General features: G+C 42.0%; 1 protein-coding gene across 1 annotated transcript in view; it reads left to right on the top strand.

Annotated features, from left to right (window-relative positions):
- Positions 1-1,162: 1,162 nt before the first annotated feature.
- LOC134358093 (four and a half LIM domains protein 2-like) overlaps positions 1,163-17,422 on the top strand; it is a 40,347-nt gene continuing 24,087 nt past the window's right edge. The window contains exons 1-2 of the mRNA XM_063070052.1: positions 1,163-1,318; positions 4,263-4,437. Of these exons, the coding sequence (XP_062926122.1) occupies positions 1,163-1,318; positions 4,263-4,437 (331 nt within the window). The remainder of the gene's footprint in view (positions 1,319-4,262; positions 4,438-17,422) is intronic.

Genomic DNA, 17,422 nt, shown 5'->3' with positions numbered 1-17,422 from the left:
TAAGACCATAAGATATAGGAGCAGAATTAGGCCATTCTGCCCATCGAGTCTGCTCTGCCATTCCATCATGGCTGATCCCAGAACCCACTCAACCCCATGCACCTGCCTTTTCGCCATATCCTCTGATGCCCTGGCTGATCAGGAAACTACCAACTTCTGCCTTAAATATACCCATGAACTTGGCCTCCACCCCAGTCTGTGGCAGAGCATTCCACAGATTCACCACTCTATGGCTAAAAAAAAATTCCTTAGGCAATTCCTTTAAGGTAAGACACTGAATGTGAAATAAACACACAAGTGTTTCTAAAGATGGAAACAAGAGCTTCTGTAGATACTGGAAATCCAGAGAAACACATACAAAATGTTAGAGGAACACAGCAGGTCAGACAGCATCTGTGAATCCATAGATGTTGCCTGACCTGCTGAGTTCCTCCAGCATTTTATGTGAGAAAATAACATGGAATGTTATCTTGGAATAATATTAATTTTAGTTAAATTATGCTTCTTTAAAGGTTAATCAATGCTCACAGTGTCCTGACTGGCTGAATCACAGTCTGGTACAGGAACAGCAATGTCTTTGAGCGGAAAATCCTACAAAAGGTAGTGGATTCAGCCCGGTACATCACAGGTAAAACCCTCTGACCATTGAAAACATCTTCATGAAACATTGCCGTAGAAAAGCAGCATCCATCAGCAAAGAACCTCACCAACCAGGCCATGCTCTTTTCTCACTGCTGCCATCAGGTACAAGAGCCTCAGGACTCACACCACCAGGTTCAAGAACAGTTACTCTTGAACATTTAAGGATGCTGTTACATTGTTATTTCATATCGTTATTTATTACTATTTATTTATTATCTGCATTTGAACAGATTATTTACAGTTTACAGACCCTGATGTTTACAGTTAATAGTCTATAGATTTGCTAAGTATGCCCAAAGAAAAAGGATCTCAGGGTTTTATGTGGTGACATGTATGTACTCTGATAATAAATTTTACTTTGAACTTTTGAACTTAATGTTCACCTCTTTTCTTTTGTTTCAAAACGCATCAGATAAACCACCGATAAACGTTTATACCATATCTAAATACTTACCATAGTCTATGATAACTTTAAAAATTATTTTCTTTTCCATTCTAGAAGTGAGCATTTAAAAACAAAATGGGGGATGACTTTGATTGTCATTCTTGCAAGGATTCCCTCCTTGGCAAGAAATACATCTTGCGAGAGAGCAACCAGTATTGTACCAAGTGCTATGACAATCTCTACTCCAATACATGTGAAGACTGCAAGAAACTAATTGGGAGTGATTGCAAGGTAAATGAACTCTCGGAATAATTGCATTTTAACTGTGCTCTAACTAAACCTGGAAAAGTGTGAAGTGATTCACCGTGGAAGGTGAAGCAGAATACAAGGTTAATGTCAGGTTTCTTAGCAGTGTAGAGGATCACAGGAAAGTTGGGGTCCACATTCATAGATCTCTCAAAGTTGCTGTGCAAGTTGATAAGAAAGTTTAGAAAGTGCATGGTGTTCATTATTCAGGAGGGATTGAGTTTGAGTCATGAGGTAATGTTGCAGCTCTATAAAACACTGGTGACAACACTTGGAGTATTGCATATAACCATACAACAATTATAGCACGGAAACAGGCCATCTCGGCCCTTCTAGTCTGTGCCGAACTCTTACTCTCACCTAGTCCCACTGACCTGCACTCAGCCCATAACCCTCCATTCCTTTCCTGTCCATATAGCTGTCCAGTTTAATTTTAAACGACAACATCAAACCTCCCTCTACCACTTCTGCTGGAAACTCATTCCACACAGCTACCACTCTCTGAGTAAAGAAGTTCCCCTCATGTTACCCCTAAACTTTTGCCCTTTAACTCTCAACTCATGTCCTCTTGTTTCAATCTCCCCCCACTCTCAATGGAAAAAGCCTATCCACGTCAATTGTATCTATGCCCCTCATAATTTTAAATACCTCTATCAAGTCCCCCCTCAACCTTCTACGCTCCAAAGAATAAAGACCCAACTTGTTCAATCTTTCTCTGTAACTTAGGGGATGAAACCCAGGTAACATTCTAGTAAATCTTCTCTGTACTTTCTCAATTTTGTTGACATCCTTCCTATAATTCGGGATCAAGGAGATAACATGGCAGGGGGGAAAGGGGATAGGAAATAGTGAAGTGGGGGGGCATTACTGGAAGTTTAAGAAATTGATGTTCATGCCATCAGGTTGGAGGCTACCAAAATGGAATATAAGGTGTTGTTCCTCCAACCTAAGTGTGGCTTTATCACGACAGTGGAGTAAGCCGTGGAAGGAATGGGAAGTGGAATTAAAATGAGTGGCCAGCGGGAAATCTCACTTGTTCTGGCGGACGGGGAGTTGATGCTTGGTGAAGCGGTCTCCCAATCTACGTTGGGTCTCACTGATATACGGGAGGCCACACCGGGAGCACCGAACACAGTGTATGACCCCAACAGACACACAGGTGAAGTGTCCCCTCACCTGGAAGGGCTGTTTGGGGCCCTGAATGGTAGTGAGGGAGGTGGTGTAGGGGCAGATGTAGCACTTGTTCTGCTGGCAAGGATAAGTGTCAGGAGGGAGATCAGTGGGGAGGGTCAAATGGACAAGGGAGTTGTGTAGGGAGCGATCCCTGCAAAAAGCAGAAAGTGGGGGGGGGGCGGAGGGAAAGATATGTTTGGTGGTGGGATCCAGTTGGAGGTGGCAGAAGTTTTGGAGAATTATGTGCTGGACATGGAGGCTGGTGGGGTGGTGGCTGAAGACAAGAGGAACCCTATCCCTGGTAGGGTGGCGGGAAGATGGGCTGAGAGCAGATGTGCGTGAAATGGAAGAAATGCGGTTGAGGGCAGCGTTGATGGTGGACCATTAACCATCAATCTCCACCATCAACTCAACTACGTCAACCTACACCCTCATCAACCCGACGTAGATTGGGAGACAGCTTCACCGAGCATCCACGCTCCGTCCGCTAGAACAAACAGGATGTCCACTGTTGGGATAAGGCCACACTTAGGTTGGAGAAACAATGCCTACTATTCCGTTTGGGTAGCCTCCAACCTGAGGGCATGAACATCAATTTCTCGAACTTCCAGTCATGCCTCCACCCTCCTTCACCATTTCCCATCCCCTTTTCCCTCTCTTATGTTACCTCCTTGCCCTCCCCATCACCTCCCTCTAGTGCTCCTCCACCCCCATTTTTTTCTTTCTTCCATGGCCTTCTGTTTTCTCACCAATCAACTTTCTTGCTCTTTGCTTCACCCCTCTCCCTCCAAGTTTCACCTATCGCTTGGTGTTTTTCTCTCTCCTCCCCCCATCTTTCAAATCTACTCCTTAGCAGACCTGTCGAACAGCTCGAAACGTCGACTCTGCTTTTTTCCATAGATGCTGCCCAGTCTGAGTTTCTCCAGCGTTTTGTGTGTGTTGCTGGGATTTCCAGCATCTGCAGATTTTCTCTTGTTTGTGGATGAGCTAGAGGGCCCACTTTTCTGACGCAGTGTTCTCCGACTCTATGACTATGAATGTCGAGGATTTATAAGTCACTGGTGAAGCCTCACTTGGAGTATTGCGAGCAGTTTCAGGCCCCTTAGGATGTGCTGCCATTGGACAGGGTTCACAGGAGATTCACAAAAATCATTCAGGGATTGAAAGGCTTATGATTTGACGAGCATTTGATGGCTTTGTGTCTGCACTCACTGAAATTCAGAAGAATGAGAGGTGACCTCATTGAGATCTATCAAATGTCGAAAGGCCTGGATAGAGTGGATGTGGAGAGGGTGTTTCCTATGGTGGAGGAGATGCAGAGTAAGTTCTTTAGCCATTGAAGCGTGAATCTGTGGAATGTGTTGCCACAGACAGCGGTGGACAGCGGTATTCATTGGGTATATTTAAGGCAGAGGTTGATAGATTCTTGATGAGTCATGGCATGAAGGGACGCGGGGGAAAGGCAGGAGATTGGGGCCGAGAGGGAAACGGATCAGCCATGATGAAATGGAGGAGCAGACTTGATGGGCCAAATGGCCTAATTCTGCTCCTCTATCTGTTGGACTGTAATGTGCATGGATGATAGAATAAATGTAGGGCTATGTGGGAGGGAAGGGTTAGAAACTCAGACCTATAACACACAAAATAACAGTACCACAAATAAATTAACGAAGAATAAAGTATTGGTTAATATTTTAACTGTCATAATAGCAGGATATGTTTTTTGGACTTACTGTATTTCATTGTTTTATCCAAGGATTTGTCCTACAAGGATCTTCACTGGCATGAACAGTGCTTCAAGTGTGCCAAGTGTGGACACTCTCTTGCGGAGAAACCTTTTTCTACCAAGGAAGATAGCCTCCTGTGCATGGAATGCTATTCTGATGAGTACTCTTCAAAATGTTTCACCTGCAAAAAGACCATCATGCCTGGTAAGATTTAATAAGAAGGTTTTTCCATCTACTCTATCAACGTTGCACAGCGGTTAGTACAATGCTCTGTAGCACCAGTGATCCAGATTCAACTCCTTTCCCTTCTTCTTCTGACTTTTAATGGCGGTTGGCAGTCCAACTTAAAGGCATTACGCCACCAACTGGACTGGAGTGTGGTGTAGAGTGTTGGGAAATAAAACCCCGACTAGTTCTTTATTAAATGAAAACTAAACTACCCCCAAAAGCCCGATAGATTTTAAGTAGTGAAAACAATACTGTGAATTAATGTCACCCCCATAACTTAATAAAGTTTTTGAATGAAACCTATCAGCCCCCAAAGATAGTAGTGAAGCCTGCATTTGCTTTCTTTCTCATTTGTTTCATGCGGCAATAAAATGTGTTCAACTGTTTCGTAATGATAACAAAACCTACACCCAGAGTGATGTTTTCCAATAAGATATAAGGAATAATAAAGCAAAATATGTCCATTTCTAAGTTGAGTCAATATAACTCTTTCCCTTCTCGTCTTACCCACTTCTCCCATCAAGCCAACAGTTTTATGTATTCTGTAAAGATGTCTCTCCTTATGCTCATGATCTCATAAGTCTTGCGAAGAATTATCCCACAATTCTTAACCCTTAGCTTCTGATTTGCTATGCAGAATGTCTAAATCCACAGCTGAACAGGGGTTTGCTGGATTATGCAATGTCCCACTGGAGCCTTCTCAGCAACCCCACTTCAGTTTTTTCTCCCCCCAAAGACTTTAGTTGATTGTAGATTACATGATTTAATAAAATCCTAGGATCTGATGTGTCTGAGAGCCTATTCGTTCATCAAAGTCTGTCGGTCTAGGTACCATATCTGATGTGGACCTTGGTAACCATGGTTTTCCATATAGATCTATCCTTTGTTTTTTTGGATGACTTCCATTTCCTCGATGTGTAGCCACCTGGCTATGCTTTTGATGTACATAAGCTGAGGTCTTCCTCTAGGTTTGCTCCCCTCAATCTTTCCAGAGAGCATGAGTTTTTCTAGTTCATCTTTCCGCATGATGTGTCTTAGGAATCTGAGTTCAATATGTTAAGAAAAATTATGATAGGTTTACTGATTGGATCGAAAGATAATTTAACTGGGAATTTTAGTATGGCTGTTTTTGTGCCTGAATTACAGGTAATGATAAAGTCTTAGAAAAGTCTTTCTCAGCTAAACACTCAACCCATTCATTCCCTTCAAAACCTCTCTGTTCAGGAACCCATAAGAAGAAAACATGTAACCCAATACTTTGTACATGAAATAAAGTTTGAATAGCTTCCAACAATAAATCTGACCTACTGCTAGAATGACCTGTTTTAAGAACTCATCAAAAGCAAAAAAGAATCTAAATAAATTACAACTTTGCAAGGACAAATTTCCCCCAACCACTGTTAGCCCAAAATGATGCTAAACACGTAAAAATCCTGGAAACATAGAAAACCTACAGCACAATACGGGCCCTTCGGCCCACAAAGCTGCGTGGAACATATCCTTACCTTATAACTATGTAGGCTTTACCCATAAGTCCTGTATGTTTCTAAGCTCCATGCACCTATCCAGGAGTCTCTTAAAAGACCCTATCGTATCTATCTCCACCACCATCGCTGGCAGCCCATTCCATGCACTCACCACTCTCCACAAAAAAAACTTACCCCTGACATCTCCTCTGTACTTAATTCCCAGCACCTTATTCCTGTGCCCTCTCGTGTTAGCCATTTCAGCCCTGGGAAAAAGCCTCTGACTATCCACATGATCAATGCCTCTCATCATTTTGTACACCTCTATCAGGTCACCTCTCATCCTCTGTCGCTCCAAAGAGAAAAGGCCAAGTTCACTCAATCTATTCTCATAAGGCATGCTCCCCAATCCAGGCAACATCCTTGTAAATCTCCTCTGCACCCTTTCTATAGTTTCCACATCCTTCCCGTAGTGAGGTGACCAGAACTGAGCACAGTACTCCAAGTGGGGTCTAACCAGGTTCCTATATAGCCGTAACATTACCTCTTTAACTCAGTCCCATGATTGATGAAGGCCAATGCACCATATGTCTTTTTAACCACAGACTCAACCTGCACAGCTGCTTTGAGTGTCCTATGGACTGGTACCCCAAAATCCCTCTGATCCTCCACACTGCCAAGAGTCTTACTGTTAATACTATATTCTGCCATCATATTGACCTACCAAAATGAACCATCTCACACTTATCTGGGTTGAAATCCATCTGCCACTTCTCAGCCCAGTTTTGCATCCTATTGATGTCCCGCTGAAACCTCTGACAGCCCTCCACACTATCCACAACACCTCCAACCTTTGTGTCATCAGAAAATTTACTAACCCATCCTCCACTTCTTCATCCAGGTCATTTATAAAAATCATGAAGAGAAGGGGTTCCAGAACAGATCCCCAAGGCACACAACTGGTGACCCACCTCCATGCAGAATATGACCCATCTACAACCACTCTTTTCCTTCTGTGGGCAAGCCAGTTCTGAATGCACAAAGCAATGTCCCCTTGGATCACATGCCTCCTTACTTTCTCAATAAGCCTTGCATGGCTTATGAAATGCCTTGCTGAAATCCATATACACGACATCTACTGCTCTACCTTCATCAACATGCTTAGTCACGTCCTCAAAAAATTCAACAAAGCTCGTAAGGCATGACCTGCCTTTGACAAAGCCATGCTGACTATTCTTAATTATATTATGCTTCTCCAAATGTTCATAAATCCTGCTTTTCAGGATCTTCTCCATCAACTTACCAACCACTGAAGAAAGACTCACTGGTTTATAATTTCCTGGGCTATCTCTACTCCCTTTCTTGAATAAGGGAACAACATCTGCAACCCTCCAATCCTCTGAAACCTCTCTTGTCCCCTTTAACAATGCAAAGATTATTGCCAGAGGCTCAGAAATCTCCTCCCTTGCCTCCCACAGTAGTCTGGGGTACATCTCATCCAGTCCCGGAAACTTATCCAACTTGAGGTTTTCCAAAAGCTCCAGCACATCCTCTTTCTTAATGTCTGTATGCTCAAGCTTTTCAATCTGCTGTAATTCATCCCTACCTACAATCACCAAGATCCTTTTACATAGTGAATACTGAAGCAAAGTATTTTGAAGCAAAGCAAAATATTTGGAACGTAGAAGGTTGAGAGGGGACTTGATAGAGGTATTCAAAATTATGAGGGGGATAGATAGAGTTGACGTGGATTGGCTTTTTCCATTGAGAGTGGGGGAGATTCAAACAAGAGGACATGAGTTGAGAGTTAAAGGGCAAAAGTTTAGGGGTAACATGAGGGGGAACTTCTTTACTCAGAGAGTGGTGGCTGTGCGGAACGAGTTTCCAGCAGAAGTGGTTGAGGCAGGTTCGATGTTGTCGTTTAAAGTTAAACTGGACAACTATAAGGACAGGAAAGGAATGGAGGGTTATGGGCTGAGTGCAGGTTGGTGGGACTCGGTGAGAGTAAGAGTTCGGCACGGACTAGAAGGGCCGAGATGGCCTGTTTCCGTGCTGTAATTGTTATATGGTTATAAAGTATTCATTATGTACCTCTGCTATCTCCTCTGGTTCCATACACACTTTTCCACTATCACACCTGACTGGTCCTATTCTCTCACGTCTTATCCTCTTGCTCTTCACATACTTGTAGAATGCCTTGGGGTTTTCTTTAATCCTGCTCGCCAAGGCCTTCTCATGGCCCCTTCTGACTGTCCTAATTTCATTCTTAAGCTCCTTTCTGCTTGCCTTATAATCTTCTAGATCTCTATCATTACCTAGTTTTTTTCAACCTGTTAAGCTTTTCCTTTCTTCTTGACTAGATTTTCAACAGCCTTTGTATGTCATGTTTCCTGTACCCTACCATCCTTTCCCAGTCTCATTGGAACATACCTATGCAGAATGTCATGCAAATATCTCCACGCAAATACTTGTGCTGTATATACTGATAAATGGTTCGTAAGACATTTCTTTATCATTACCTGTAATTCAGGCACAAAAATAACCACACTAACATTCCCAGTTAAATTATCTTTTGATCCATCAGTAAAAATGGTTAACATATCATAATAATTTTCCTTAACATATTGATGAACCAATGGACTCTCTAGCATATCAGGATCCTTGGACTTCATGAAATCGTGCAACCTAAAATACAAGGTGGGGTTAGCAGATTATAGCATAATCTAGCAAACCCATATTCCTAATGTGATACAAACTCAGCCAGCCAAAACTAAAAATATTCTTCTTGTGATGTTCCCAGCAGTACTCCAACACACTTTTGACAGGATGATCATTTCTTTGCCCCTCAAATTAATCCAGTGTGTTAACTTCAACTTCCACAAGTGTAAGGGTAATTGTCCTACTTCAACCGGTAAAACCAAAACTGGGGATAACTTAATTGCACCACAACACAATCTTAAAGCCTGTGCTTCTGTCACATCCAAACTCTTTAAAGTTAAAGATGAAGCTGATTCATAAACCACACAGTCACAATCAAGCATGATCTAATTAAACAAATATAAATGGTCAACAAAGATTTTCATGAAACCCACTAAGGATACCCACATAGACACCTGAGAATATTAAATCTCCTTTGCATTTACCAGTTATTTTACTGATATGGTGTTTCCACGTCAGATTATTATCCAGACACATGCTGAGAAATCTTACTACTGACACTGCTTCAAGAGTTTAACCGTAGAATTTCAAATCAAGTGCAAGTCTATTGATCCTCTTTGTAAAACACATAACTTGTGTTTTAGTTACTGAAAGCTTAAATCCCCGTTTATTTGCCCGCTGTTCAAACTTATTAATTGCTAATTGCATCTTATATACAGTAAAATTGAAATTTCTGCTTCTAATTCATAAAGCGCCATCATCTGCATTCAGTGATTTATGCACCCCAGTACCTATCCCAGAGAAAATATCATTATATTAGTAATAAAGGGTTACAACCACTGCTTTGTGGGGTCCCATTCATAGAAATCCAAATATACAGTAACTTGTCCACCCTTACCTGCAGACTATCTGAATAAAGAACTCAAAGAAATTATACAATTTTCACCTCACTCCTAATATCCATAATTTAATCAAAAGACCTTCCTTCCATAACATATCATATGCCTTTTCAATACCAAAAATACTGCTAATACAATTTCTTATTTACCTGGGCTTTCCTAATATCATCTTCCAAACATAAAACTGAATCCAATGTCATTCTACCCTTCCAAAATCCACTCTGATAAAATGGTGATAAAAATCCACTCTGATAAAATTTCCAGAATATAATTCAACCACTCTATTACCACATGTTCCTTAAGTTTACACAATAAGACATTAATCATATTGGTCTATAACTAGTAAGATCTGACAAGGGTTTCTCAGGGTTTAGAACAGGCACTACTAATACCATTTTCCATGAGGAAGGGAGATGGCCTAACCTTCCAATATGATTCAAAATGTTAATATTATCTCAAGAGAGTTGTTAGTCATATATCTAATCATACAATAACATATATCATCCTTTCCTGGAGAAGTCTGACCAGCATTAATGATAGTCTTAAATGCACAGAAAGAAAACTCTGCATCAGTGAAACTGACATTGCTACAGCTGGCTTTCATCACCTCAGCCTCAGGGCATTCACTTAGAAACTTATCCCTTCATTGTTTAACCTCTTCACTTAAAATGCAGCCAATAACTCCACCTTCACCATCATATTACCTTCATTAATCAAAACCAGAATGTTATTAACTCTATGAATCTCCCCATTTTCTTAATCATTCCCCAAATATCTCCAAGTTTAATATCCCTTCTAATACTATCAGAATATATAGTGCCTATAAAAATTATTCTCCCCCGCCTCCCCGGAAGTTTTCATGTTTTATTGTTTTACAGTATTGAATCACAGTGGATTTAATCCGGCTTTTTTTGACACAGTGAAAACAGATGTCTACAAAGTGATCTAAATTAATTGCAAGTATAAAACACAAAATTATTGATTGCATAAGTATTCACTCCCTTTAATATGACACACCAAATCATCACTGCTGCAGCCAATTGGTTTTAGAAGTCACATAATTAGTTAAATGGAGATCACTGTGTGCAGTCAAGGTGTTTCAACTGACTGTAGTAAAAATACACCTGGATCTGGAAGGCCCAACTGGGTCTGAATGTCTGGATGGGATGGGGGGATGGGGTTGGATGGGCAGGCAGGCGGCTGTTGCCGCCGCCATCATCATCATTGTCGCGGGGTGTGTGAGGAATGAGGCAATGAGCTGGGACTAGAAGCAGGCAGCTGGGGAGAAATGGATTATTGTGAAGGAAGAAATAAAGGGAATGAGAAGATAGTGAGCGGATGGATGAATGAAAACTGAGACAAAGGGAATAAAAGAATAAGAAATGACAATGGAGAGAGTTCTGAAAGTGAGGAAGATGAACAAATTCAGAGAGAAGGTGTTGTCATGATTAGGTTTAATGAGAAGGCTCAAGGAAACATGAAGAAAATGATCCTGTTTATGCTAACAACAACTCGGGCAAATAAGATAGGGGAAATAGTATTTGCAAAAGTCCTTAATGATGGCAACCTATTGGTAAGATGTGCAAATGAGGAACAACTTGAGAAAGCACTCAAGCTAAAAGAGATAGGAAAATGCAAGGTGGAATACACAGGGAGGGTGGGAGCATGAAATGGTGGTGGATGTAAAGGAGTGATCACGGGGGCACCAATAAGTATAATTATAGAGGAGTTAAAGAAGAATATCAAAGGAGGAAAAGTAATTGAGGGAATCAAGTAGTGAGACCATGGAAACTGTACAGATTGAAAAGGAGGAGGTGCTTGCTGTCTTGAGGAAAATTAAAGTGGATAAATCCCCGGGACCTGACAGGGTGTTCCCTCAGACCTTGAAGGAGACTAGTGTTGAAATTGTGGGGGCCCTGGCAGAAATATTTAAAATGTCGCTGTCTACGGGTGAAGTGCCGGAGGATTGGAGAGTGGCTCATGTTGTTCCGTTGTTTAAAAAAGGATCGAAAAGTAATCCGGGAAATTATAGGCCGGTGAGTTTAACGTCAGTAGTAGGTAAGTTATTGGAGGGAGTACTAAGAGACAGAATCTACAAGCATTTGGATAAACAGGGGCTTATTAGGGAGAGTCAACATGGCTTTGTGTGTGGTAGATCACGTTTGACCAATCTATTGGAGTTTTACGAGGAGGTTACCAGGAAAGTGGATGAAGGGAAGGCAGTGGATATTGTCTACATGGACTTCAGTAAGGCCTTTGACAAGGTCCCGCTTGGGAGGTTAGTTAGGAAAATTCAGTCGCTAGGTATACATGGAGAGGTGGTAAATTGGATTAGACATTGGCTCGATGGAAGAAGCCAGAGAGTGGTGGTAGAGAATTGCTTCTCTGAGTGGAGGCCTGTGACTAGTGGTGTGCCACAGGGATCAATGCTGGGTCCATTGTTATTTGTCATCTATATCAATGATCTGGATGATAAGGTGGTAAATTGGATCAGCAAGTTTGCTGATGATACAAAGATTGGAGGTGTAGTAGACAGTGAGGAAGGTTTTCAGAGCCTGCAAAGGGACTTGGACCAGCTGGAAAAATGGGCTGAAAAATGGCAGATGGAGTTTAATACTGACAAGTGTGAGGTATTGCACGTTGGAAGGACAAACCAACGTAGAACATACAGGGTTAATGGTAAGGCACTGAGGAGTGCAGTGGAACAGAGGGATCTGGGAATACAGATACAAAATTCCCTAAAGGTGTCGTCACAGGTAGATAGGGTCGTAAAGAGAGCTTTTGGTACATTGGCCTTTATTAATCAAAGTATTGAGTATAAGAGCTGGAATGTTATGATGAGGTTGTATAAGGCATTGGTGAGGCCGAATCTGGAGTATTGTGTTCAGTTTTGGTCACCAAATTACAGGAAGGATATAAATAAGGTTGAAAGAGTGCAGAGAAGGTTTACAAGGATGTTGCTGGGACTTGAGAAACTCAGTTACAGAGAAAGGTTGAATAGGTTAGGACTTTATTCCCTGGAGCGTAGAAGAATGAGGGGAGATTATGATGGGTATAGATAGAGTGAATGCAAGCAGGCTTTTTCCACTGAGGCAAGGGGAGAAAAAAAACCAGAGGACATGGGTTAAGGGTGAGGGGGGAAAGTTTAAAGGGAACATTAGGGGGGGGCTTCTTCACACAGAGTGGTGGGAGTATGGAATGAGCTGCCAGATGAGGTGGTAAATGCGGGTTCTTTTTCAACATTTAAGAATAAATTGGACAGATACATGGATGGGAGGTGTATGGAGGGATATGGTCCGTGTGCAGGTCAGTGGGACTAGGCAGAAAATGGTTCGGCACAGCCAAGAAGGGCCAAAAGGCCTGTTTCTGTGCTGCAGTTTCTATGGTTCTATGGTAATGAATGTTCAAAGACTGAAAACAACAAAGGAAGAAGTGAAACAGTATTGACTGAATTTGAAAGAGTGCTGAGGAAAGTGTTCCTGGGTTTCTTAAGTTACCCAGTAAGGGGGTATGTACTAAAGCCATTGCGGTGCTATGATTGTCAAAGGTTTGGACACTTACCTAAAGACTATAAAAGGCAGAGAAGATGTGGGGGTGATCATGAATATGGGAAGTGCGGAACAGGAGTGCAACCAAAATGCTGCAATTGTGGAGGAGCTCATAATGTGGCATATAGTGGGTGTGAAGTTATGAGACGGGAGAATAAAATTCAAGAAATAAGAGTGAAAAGGAAGATCATTTATGCAGAAGCTATAAGAATGTCAAGAGAAGAGAATAATGCTCCTAATGAACAGAGAGCAATAGGGATGCAAGAGATGCCACAAAGAACAAATGACAGGATTTATGTAGACAAAAAGGCTCTAATAACATTCATTGCCAGAGTGATTAATAGTACGGCTGAGGTAAAGTCAAAAAATGACAAAACTCAGCTGGTGGTCAAAGCAGCAGTGAACCATTTAGGGTTAGTAGGACTGACATGGGAGGAAGTGAGGGAGAACCTCACTAATCAGTCCAGCCAGGAAGTGTCATGAGTTGGTTAATACTAATTACTGTATGGTGATTCTTTTACAATGGAATGCAAGGAGCTTACTGGCCAGTAGCCAGGAATTCAAGAAATTTATTAAAGAAATGGTTGTAAAACTGGATGTAGTGTGTATTCAGGAAACTTGGTTGAAACCAACTTTAGACTTTGTGGTATATGGGTATACAATGATAAGGAAAGATAGAAATCTAGGGGGAGGAGGGGGTTGTGCTATGTTAATCATGCAAGGTATACCATATAGGGTGCTGGAAAAAGGAGATGATCAGGAATACATGGTGGTGGACGTGTGGGAGAGAGGGGAAGAAATGGTTATAATTAACTACTACAATCCATGTAAAAGGTTGGATTTGGGCAGCCTATTAAGGATACAAGGACAAAACAGACAAAGTAGTGTGAGTGCAGATTTCAATGCTCATAGCACAATATGGGGGATCGTTACTTTTACTTTAGCCCGTTACTTTTCATCGTTATGATCAATGATGTTTTCACAAAGGTACCAGTGGATATAGGTAGGTCACTGTTTGCGGATGATGGGGCCTTATGGAAAAGAGGCAGGAACATGGAGCATATAATCAGGAAACTACAAGGAGCAATTGATGAAGTGGTGGAGTGGGGTTATGTTTGGGGACGTAGATTTTCAGTTGAAAAAACTCAAACTGTATTTTTCACCAGGGAAAGAGTTGAGGTAGGGAAGAAGTTAAGGATGTATGAGATTGAATTAGAAAGAGTTGGATCATTTAACTTTCTGGGAGTTGTATTTGACTCACGATTAACATGGGCAGACCATATCAGGAAAGTTGAGGAGAAATGTGAAAAAGTAATAAATGTGATGAGATGTTTGACTGGTAGGGAATGGGGAGCAAGTTGTTCAGCATTGAAGAGAACGTATGTGGCTTTAGTAAGGTCTGTGTTGGACTATGGAAATAATGCAAATGGATCAGCAACTAGGTCTCTTATAAGGAAACTGGATGTGATTCAGGCTCAGGCCTTGAGAGTGTGCAGTGGGGCTTTTAAAACATCACCAGTATCAACCCTACAGGTAGAAGTGGGAGTAATGCCTGTGGAACTAAGAAGGATGCAACTGATGGCAAACTACTGGGCTAACTTGCAGGGGCACAATGATTCTCACCCTACTAAAGGAGTGTTGCAGGAGTGCTGGGAAAATGGGAGGTTTCAGAGGGATACCTTTAGTCGGGTAGGGAATGATATTGCTAAAGAATGTGGAGTGTTTGATCTAAGGATAAGTTCTTCAGTAGTTTATCCGGTTGTAGCTCCATGGAAGACTGTATGGCCTGACATAGACTGGCATTTGTTAGAGGTAAAAAGGAAAGGAAAATATAACATTGATTTGGTAAATGCATTTAACTGTCATGTGATGGAAAAATATAGTGATTATACTCAGATTTATACGGATAGTGCAAAGGAACCTGAAACAGGAGTGACAGGGTTTGGGGTGGTAATACCAGCGAAAGAAATTGGAATCAGCAGAAGAACATCTAATAAGTTAAGGGTGTTTACAGTGGAGATGCTGGCAGTGTTGGTTGTGTTGCAATGGGTGTAGAAAGCCAGACAAGCCAAAGCATTGATATGTTCAGATTCATCCTCAGTTCTAGCAAGTTTAAGGTCTTTTCACACAAACAGTCTGCAAGATGTACTTTATGAAGTCCTTCAGTTAGTTACAAGAATTGCAAATCAGGGAGGTCAGGTAAAATTTCTATGGGTTCCAGCACATGTAGGGGTGAAGGGGAATGAGAGGGTGGATGAGTTGGCAAAGAGGGCGTTAAAGAAAGAAAATGTGGAAATGCACATTAGTACCAGTAAAGCACAGGTTAAGTGTGTAATCTGGGAAAAAGTCAACCGAATGTGGCAAGAAAGATGGGACAGGGAGGGGAAAGGGAGGCATTTATATCAAATACAAAAGACTGTTGCAGGTACTAGGGTCGGTGGTGGATACAGAAGAGAGGAGACTGTGTGGACTAGGTTAAGGCTGGGGCATTGTGCATTAAACAAAACATTGAAAATGATAGGGAAACACCAGGCAGGATTGTGCGAGGAATGTCAGGAAGAGGAGTCAGTAGAACATGCAGTTCTGAGTTGCAGGAAGTATGGGATACAGAGAGAGATGATGAGAATTAATCTAAGGGAATTGGGGTGCAGGAATTCACATTAAAAGGGTTGCTGGGCATGGATGAGAACACAGGTCAGGGTATTTTTAGCTTTCTTAAGGGGTACAGGGGTTTTTTTATAGGATATGATGGATAAGCAGGAATAGGGTACTAGGATGGCCAAAGATGGGAGGATTGTGTGTGTGGGGTGTGGGGTGTGTGAGAGAGAGATTGGGTGAAGGAATTTAGAATGCAAGTCTATTGCACACTCTGGAGCAGAGGGTGGCGGTAATGCACCATTAAGCTGGGTGACAACCGCCGTAAAACCAGGAGAAGAAGAAGTTGTTCCAACTGCTGGTGAGTCAGTCTCCTGGCAAAGACTACATCATGAAGACAAAAGAACACTCCAAGCAGCTCAGCAAAAAGGTTATTGAAAAGCACAAGTCAGGAGATGGACACAAGAAAATTTCCAAGTCACTGAATATCCCTGAGTACAGTTAAGTCAATCATCAAGGAATGGAAAGAATATGGTACAGCTGTAAATCTGCCTAGAGTAGGCCATCCTCAAAAACTGAGTGACCGTGCAAGAAGGGGACTATTGAGGGAGATAACCAAAAGATGTATGACAACTCTGGAGGAGTTACAACCTTTAGTAGCTGAGATGGGAGAGACTGCACACACAACAACTGTTGCCCGGGTACTTCACCAGTCACAGCTTTATGGGACAGTGGCAAAGAGAAAGCCACTGTTGAAAAAATCTCACATGAAATCTCAGCTAGAGTTTGCCAGAAGGCATGTGAGAGAATCTGAAGTCAGCTGGAAAAAGGTTCTATGGTCTGATGAAACCAAAATTGAGCTTTCAGGCCATCAGACTAAATGTTATGTTTACTGTAAGCCAAACCCCACACATCAAAAACACACCATCCCGACTGTGAAGATTGTGGTGGCTGCATCATGCTGTGGGGATGCTTCACTGCAACAGGCCCTGGAAGACTTGTGATGGTAGAGGGTAAAATGAATGCAGCAAAATACAGGGAAATCCTGGAGGAAAACCTAATGTAGTCTATAAGAGAACTGCAACTTGGGAGAAGATTTATTTTCCAGTTAGATAATGATCCCAAGCATAAAGCCAAAGCTATACAGGAATGGCTTAAACACAACAAAGATAATGTCCTGGAGTGACCAAGTCAGAGTCCAGACCTCAATCCAACTGAGAATTTGTGGCTGTACTTGTAAAGGGCTGCTCCCCATGCAATCGACAGCTTGCAGTTTTGTAAAGAAGAATGGGAAAAAATTGCAGTGTCCAGATGTGCAAAGCTGATAGAAACCACAGAAACTACAGCACAGAAACAGGCCTTTTGGCCCTTCTTGGCTGTGCCGAACCATTTTCTGCCTAGTCCCACTGACCTGCACACGGACCATATCCCTCCATACGCCTCCCATCCATGTATCTGTCCAATTTATTCTTAAATGTTAAAAAACCCGCATTTACCACCTCGTCTGGCAACTCATTCCATACTCCTACCACTCTGTGTGAAGAAGCCCCCCCTAATGCTCCCTTTAAACTTTTCCCCCCTCACCCTTAGCCCATGTCCTCTGGTTTTTTTCTCCCCTTGCCTCAGTGGAAAAAGCCTGCTTGCATTCACTATCTATACCCATCATAATTTTATATACCTCTATCAAATCTCCCCTCATTCTTCTACGCTCCAGGGAATAAAGTTCTAACCTATTCAACCTTTGTCTGTAACTGCGTTTCTCAAGTCCCAGCAACATCCTTGTAAACCTTCTCTG

This window comes from Mobula hypostoma, chromosome 2, assembly GCF_963921235.1.
Source record: "Mobula hypostoma chromosome 2, sMobHyp1.1, whole genome shotgun sequence".
Taxonomy (NCBI): Eukaryota; Metazoa; Chordata; class Chondrichthyes; order Myliobatiformes; family Myliobatidae; genus Mobula; species Mobula hypostoma.
Note: the sequence above shows the minus strand (reverse complement) of the source record. Positions and strands in the feature narration are given on the sequence as shown.